At 44.2% G+C, this 7,311-nt stretch overlaps 1 protein-coding gene across 1 annotated transcript; it reads left to right on the forward strand.

Moving 5' to 3' along the window:
• The first annotated feature begins 126 nt into the window (after positions 1 to 126).
• Positions 127 to 5,217, forward strand: LOC112118550 (histone deacetylase complex subunit SAP18). Its single transcript, XM_024216915.1, has 4 exons — positions 127 to 257; positions 353 to 462; positions 2,670 to 2,792; positions 4,164 to 5,217. The coding sequence occupies exons 1-4, from the start codon at positions 186 to 188 to the stop codon at positions 4,318 to 4,320; spliced, it is 462 nt and encodes a 153-aa protein (XP_024072683.1). The 5' UTR covers positions 127 to 185; the 3' UTR covers positions 4,321 to 5,217.
• Positions 5,218 to 7,311: the final 2,094 nt, after the last annotated feature.

The raw sequence follows: 7,311 nt of genomic DNA on the forward strand, positions 1-7,311 counted from the left end.
AGCCCGGCCGCTCTGCCTACCGCTAACTTAGTGCGCGCGCGCGCGCGGGTCCTGGCTCCTCCTCCCGTATCCCGGCGAAGCTGCCGCGCTCCTCTCGCGAGAGTTTAACAGAGTGCGCCCCCGAGACATCCGGGTCCCTCCCCGCCGCCCCGCGCTGCTTGGCCCGGCCGGAGCCCGGAGGAAAGATGGCGGTGGAGTCGCGGGTCACGCAGGAGGAGATTAAGAAGGAGCCCGAGAAGCCCATCGACAGGGAGAAGGTACCGCGGGGCAGGGCCGGGCCGCCCAAGGGCGCTGCGGGGGGAGAGGGCCGCGCCTGGGGCCGGGGCTGACGGCCTGTGTTTCCCCCTTGCAGACGTGCCCGCTGCTGCTGAGGGTCTTCACCACCAACAACGGGCGGCACCACCGCATGGACGAGTTCTCCCGCGGCAACGTGCCCTCCAGCGAGCTGCAGATCTACACCTGGTGAGCGCTGCCCTCCCCTGGGGACAGCCGCGCTTCGAGGCCTGGCCTCTCCCTGAGCTGCAGCTCCCGCAGGGACCCTGCCGGCTGGGCGGCTGTATTCTCACCCATGATCCAAAACTGCATCCAATCTGCCACGCCCTAATCGGCCATAGAGGGCCTTGCACTGTAGTCGTAGGCACGTGTATTTTTATTAAAAACAACCCGTGGCTGTAATAGCTAAACGTAGAAGGAAGAAGGCTGCTGTTGTCCTGCTATGATACTGCATCGTGTGCAGTCATAATGACTGGGAATCTCATGCCTAAAATTGGAACAAAGAATTTCATATGTAACTTAACTAACTATAGGCCATTGCTAGAGATTCTGTATTTGATGTGTCAACTGACTGCCTCAGACTTTCAAAGATCTATATGTTGGAATACTCTTCATTAATTTGATATACATACTACAAAAGACTTCTTACTTTAACACCCTTGTACATTTGAAATTCTTTATTCCAAAGTAGGCCTAAACATTACTTTGTCTTAAAAACTGGTTGTTTTGGCTGCCTGTAGTAACTAAGGCCATGTCTGCACTAGCACTTATGTTGGCAAAACTTTTGTTGCTGAGGTGTGTGGGGAAAAAAACACACCCCTGAGTGACATACATTTTGCCATCATATGTGCTTATGTGCACAGCACTATGTTGGTGGGAGACACTCTGCTGCTGACATAGTTACTGCTCATTGAGCTGCTTTTATTATGTCAACAGGTGAGCTCTCTCCCATCTGTACAGAGCAGCTACACGAGCGATCTTACAGCGGCGCAGCTGTATTGGTACAGCTGTGCCGCTGTAAGCTTGTAAATGTAGACATGGTCTAAGTTCCATGTCTCTTGAAGACTACCAAAAAAGTTATCCCAAAATGTTGAGTATTATATAGAAAGTGTGTTAGTAATTTTTGTGCTATGTTTTGCATACATTTCATGTGTGCAGTTTGCATGTGGTATTTTGTGTATTGTGGAGAAGGTGTTATCTCTGGTGGCAACCAATGTTCTTTATGAACTCTTTTTAGTTCCTTAAGTTTAGTTTGGGAAACTAGTTTGGCCCAAAAGTTGCCAGAGTTACTCTTCAAAAACATTCTTATTTGTCTTCAACATTTGAAGAATGTCAAACTTAGTTATGTGTTGCTGATGCTGACTTGGGAATGAACTTTGTCTAAAACTTCTTTGTCTCCAGGTATCTTGTTACTACTCCAAACTTCCCATATAGCAAAATTTCCTTGTGCATCAATGACCTAGTTGAATAAACTAACTTTTGTTGTGAATAGGTTGGAGGCCCAGTCCTGCTGTATTAATTTTAATTGGAATTATGGACCCAAACCTGGTCATTGATGTCTGGGAAATTTTTGCCTTCAGCAGAAGCCAGATCAGGCTCAGTCAACACAGTGCCCTCTATTGACTGATTAGAGCTAGAATGAACAAAAAAAAATTATTTTTAGGTTTTAGTCCTGACTGTAAAGGTAATTCTGTCTCCTGTCAGGATAGTAACCATGATCTTATTATAAGGCTGACTTTGATTTCCTCTATCATGTGTATGTATATTAAAAAAAGCTTTCAAATTACAATTTATTACTTTATATTGGAGGCCTCAACTGAGATCAGGGCCCCTCTGCAGTAGATACCTTGCAACTACATAGTGATGATGGGTCCCTATTGTGAAGAATTTACCGTCAAAATAGACTAGACAAAGGGTGGAGGGGTAACAGGTACAGTGAGGTGAAGTGACTTGCCCAACATCATAGTAGGTTAGTAGCTGAACCAGGATTAGAACCCAAATCTGAGTCCCAGTCCAGTGCCTTATCTACTAGACCATTTTGCCTCAAGTGTTTAATTGGTGTATTATGTCTTCAGATGTTTAGAGTAAGTCCTCGCTGACAACAAAAAAACATGCTCAGAATATTTTAAATAACTGAATTTTTTAGATTAAATACTTTAAAAATGGATCCTAACATGAAATATGTAGGACACGGAAATACAGAAGTATATAAAAATCTTATATAGTTCACATTTGGGCAGTGTATTTCCTTGCTTTCACATGCTGGTTGTGTAAGTGATAGTACATAGTTAAACAATTGTCACTTATCTTAAATGAGGTTTGAAATTTTTATATATTTAACAATAATATGAACCATCCTGATGAGTTGTAATATGTCTTTCTTTTTTTAAATCTAGGATGGATGCAACTTTAAAAGAGCTGACCAGTTTAGTGAAAGAGGTCTACCCAGAAGCACGGAAGAAGGGCACACACTTCAATTTTGCAATAGTTTTTACAGAACTCAAGAGACCTGGTTATAGGTAAATGACATTTCTTCTCCAGATTCATAGAATATTTCAGTCAGCAGAGCTGTAAACTGTTTTTCATCAACACTTATTTAAAGTCTGATATCGTCTGAAATCTAGTTCTAATAAAGAGAGAATTGCATGGTGACTGCAATGCTTCTAAAGTTTCTTTTGTTCTTCCCAAAACAACGAACATGTGTTTGCCTAATCTCATAGGCAACCACCCAGGATATGTACCTGTAGCATAGAGTGGAAATGGAAGGCTTGTTGTCTCAGATGGTATGGGGAGTGACTAGATCCTCTATCTAATAAGTGCTTATGATTAGGGCCCTACCAAATTCACAGTCAAGTTCACAGTCATAGGATTTTAAAAATAGTAAATTTCATGATTTCAGCAATTTAAATCTGAAATGTCATAGTGTTGTAATTGTAGGGGTCCTGACCCAAAAAGAAGTTTGTGGGGGTGGGGGGAAGGAAGGTCGCAAGGTTAGTGTGTGTGTGTGTGGGGGGGGGGGTGTTGCAGTACTGCTACCATTACTTCTGCGCTGCTGCTAGTGGCTGTGCTACCTTCATTGCTGGGCAGCTAGAGAGCAGCAGCTGCTGGCCGGGAGCACCGCTCTGAAGGAAGAGCCACCGCCAGCAGCAGTGCAGAAATAAGGGTGGCACGGGATGGTATTGCCACCCTTCTGTGCTGCTGCCTGCAGAGCTGGGCCCTGAGTGAGCAGCTGCCACTCTCCAGCCGTTGAGCTCTGAAGGCAGTGCAGAAGTAAGGATTTGCAATACCGTGACACCACCCCCCCCTTAAAATAACTGTGAACCCCCTGCAACTATCTTTTGGGTCAGGGCCCCCAATTTGAGAACCCTGGTCTCTCCTGTGAAATGTGTATAGTGTAGGGTAAAAGCACACACAGGACCAGATTTCACGGTCCATGATATGTTTTTCATGGCTGTGAATTTGGTAGGGTCCTACTTATGATCTTGGGACTGATATTTCTGTCATAATGGTCCTCTGTCAACCAGTGATGTAGGCATTCACTCATCAGTGACCAGTTAAAGAGCAGTGAATGTGTCCTGCTATATCATTTACAGTGTTTTCTTTACTAGTTTTGTTCCCTTTAACTTGACATTTTTTTCTGAGCTAAAATTTAATGTAAATTTACATAATTGTTCTATCCCGAGTTGTACTGTTTCTCTAGTGAAGACAGAGTATGTGGAGTGTGAGCGGGTGCCACCTCTGTATTCAACTAGTTGAAGACAGCATAAGGGGAAAAAAACTAAAACCATTCACTAGAAGATTATATTTGGGCCTTAAATGAGTTTTCAGTTTAGAGAGAGGTGGACTCTTTGCCTCTAATTATTAATTTTTATTTCACATCCTTCCTGCAGGGTGAAGGAGATTGGCAGCACAATGTCAGGCAGAAAGGGCACAGATGATTCCATGACTCTGCAGTCTCAGAAGTTCCAGATTGGAGACTACTTGGATATAGCAATTACTCCTCCAAATCGTGCACCGCCCCCATCAGGACGCATGAGACCATACTAAGTGACAAAGTGTCACTTTGTTTAAAACTGATCACGTATATTTCCCTTTGATAGTACTTGCTGCTTGAAACAGGCTCTTTTTTGTTTTTATTGCTAAGCAAGAACATCTGAGAACACACTTAAGCCTTGGAAACATGAGTTACTTTTAAATCTTTATTTTACTCTGTTTAGAAGAAAATATCTTTCAGCAGCTTCATAATCCTTTTCATAGTAGTTATGGTTTGAAAAGTAGGAATGTTCAGTGTTTCACAGTCTCTAAAATATGAGCAGCATAACATAAAGTGTTCTTTTCTGTTAGAAACTGTCATGTTTGGAACAAATATATTGCTATGTCATCCAAAATTTAGAGTCTGTTTTTAAAGATTAAATCAGGTCTGCGTAATAAGTGTTTAATTAAACTGTTAATGTCAGGAGTTGTTTCAACAAATTGTGGCCTCTAAAATGAGGAGTGAAGCTTTCCCTGACTGACCCTGTAACTGACTCCTTTGTGGGATGAATGGAGTTAATGTGGTGTTAACTCTGTGCAAAGTCATAAGAAAATTGGGCTTTATGTCTCTGAGGGCTTTAAGTCTTTTTAAGATAATTTCATCTTTAGTGGTAAGTCTTTCTCAGCTGAGTGAGATTCAGGGAAAGACATGGTATCTTCTAAAATGTAGCTGTTTTTCAGATTGTAGAGAAACTGGCAAAACTGGTTAGCTAATTGATCTAAGGCATAAATACACCACATTGTAAAATGTCAGTTGGCGAGAGATCTAAAAATCTTAAATTCCAAATGCTAAGTTTACATTGAGTATTTCTTAGGGATGTTACTATACGACGAAACTTCACTGTTCAAAGTATATGCCAGGCTCCTTGGTTAACCTTTTGAAGAAGTAAACAATCCCTTTCTTGCTCATTTCACTTTGAATTCCTGTAAACTGCTGCTTTTGACTTTTGAATAACAAAATTTCAGTTGGAAAGAACTTCAGTGTCAAACGCTAAATAGTCCCCTTTAAAACTCAGCCACGCAGCTGTAATCTCTGCAAAGGCAGCTCCAAAACACTTCCAGTATGAAAAAATGAGATTCCCCCTTTCCCAGTCATTTCTTCCTTTGTCTACAGTTTACAGCAAAAGCAGTTAGTGGCGAGGGTTCCTGGGCTAGAGTCTGCTTTTCTTTACTCTTCAAATATATCCACTTTACTCAGTATGGTATGTTAGCAACTTGCCTTTTCAGTGTCTGAAGGCTAAATTATTTAGTAAAATTTAAAACAAGCATTTCTAAGGTCACAGGTGTGACTTCACTGGAAAGTGATAATGTAAGTACTGAAAATCAGGGGCAGGTTGTAAATTAACTTAATTCTTATCCATATATGTAAAGTAGCAGAAGTCTTTTTGAAAATCCTGATGGTGGCTTATACCGAACTGAATGTGTTTCAATAATGTAACAAGTTTTTCTTTTCAACAAGACGGGTGCCTGGAAACATCATAGTTCCTTAGCCACTGCCCTCCTTTCCTGTTGTTCCTTGATTCTTAGAACTGTATGGGTGTTAAAAGGGAGTCCCGAAAGCAGAGACTGACTTTAAGGGTCTGATCATATTAACGGGGGGGTTAATGAGCACAACAGTGATTGCCAAGCTCAGAAAAAGCTACACCTGACATGGCTTGCAAGATTCTGCTTTATTTGCATTAGTAATTATCTTTGATAACACTTTAGCCCTACCTACCACACCAGTGCTCCCATGACTGACTCCCTCTGTGAAAGGTGCCTAGCCCATATCCAGCCAGAGTGCTATGCTGCCTCACTGGTTTCTGATTCTTCTATGGAAGGAATGGACATAAGTTTTGAGTATGTATTTTATTTTTAGGGCCCTACCAAATTTATGGCCAAGAACAACGCATCACGGACTGGGAAATCTGACTATGTAGGGAGGGGCAGGGCTCCCCATCCCAGAGTCCCTGCTCCCAGATCCTCATCTGCTCTGCCTTTCCCCCACCCCATTTCCTCCTGTCTCTACTTGCTCCCAGTTCTCCTCCTTGCCCAATCTTAGTGCCCCCCCCCAACCTCCTTTGACTCCTTGTCCTAGTCTTTTGCCAGGAGGTCCCATAGCTCCTTGTCAGATGTCTCCATCCTTCACCAGTGGTTGCCACTTTGCCTCCCTGACCTTGTGCAAGCCTGGTCCCCTTACTGACCATTCCAAATAGCTTTTGTCATGCACTCCTCTTGTTCCAAGCCCCTGTATTTGATTCAGGCAATTTACTCCTTCATGGTGCCTGGGAGTCAGGGCCGGGGTGAGTGGTCATTGATGGCACAGGAGAGAAAAGACGGTTACTCACCGTTGTAACTGTTGTTCTTCGAGATGTGTTGCTCATATCCATTCCAGTTAGGTGTGCGCGCGCCGCGTGCACGATCGTCGGAAGATTTTTACCCTAGCAACCCCGGTGGGTCGGCTGTGGAGCCCCCTGGAGTGGTGCCGTTATGGCGCTGGATATATACCCCAGCCGACCCAGCGCCCCCTCAGTTCCTTCTTGCCGGCTACTCCGACAGTGGGGAAGGGGGGCGGGTTTGGAATGGATATGAGCAACACATCTCGAAGAACAACAGTTACAACGGTGAGTAACCGTCTTTTCTTCTTCGAGTGCGTGCTCATATCCATTCCAGTTAGGTGACTCCCAAGCCCCCACCTAGGAGGCGGGGTCGGAGTGACACGTTGCTGTGTGCAGAACCGCTGACCCGAAAGCAGCATCGTCTCTGGATTGTTGCACCAGCGCATAGTGAGTAGCGAACGTGTGGACCGATGACCACACTGCGGCTCTACAGATGTCCTGGATAGGGACTTGAGCTAGGAAGGCAGTCGAGGAGGCTTGGGCTCTCGTGGAATGAGCGGTGAGGCGTGGCGTCGGTACACCGGCCAGGTCGTAGCAAGCACGAATACAGGACGTGATCCAAGATGATAGGCACTGGGAAGAGACCGGTGAGCCTTTCATCCGGTCGGCCACTGCAACGAAGAGTTGC

Source organism: Terrapene carolina, unplaced genomic scaffold (genome assembly GCF_002925995.2).
Source record: "Terrapene carolina triunguis isolate 2854851 unplaced genomic scaffold, T_m_triunguis-2.0 Scaffold139, whole genome shotgun sequence".
Classification (NCBI taxonomy): Eukaryota; Metazoa; Chordata; order Testudines; family Emydidae; genus Terrapene; species Terrapene triunguis.

Excerpts from the sequence above, each read along its gene's own strand:
- LOC112118550 (XM_024216915.1), top strand. The coding sequence starts at position 186 with ATGGCGGTGGAGTCGCGGGTCACGCAGGAGGAGATTAAGAAGGAGCCC. Across the intron at positions 463-2,669 it reads GAGCTGCAGATCTACACCTG|GATGGATGCAACTTTAAAAG; the intron begins GTGAGCGCTGCC and ends TTTTAAATCTAG. Across the intron at positions 2,793-4,163 it reads CTCAAGAGACCTGGTTATAG|GGTGAAGGAGATTGGCAGCA; the intron begins GTAAATGACATT and ends TCCTTCCTGCAG.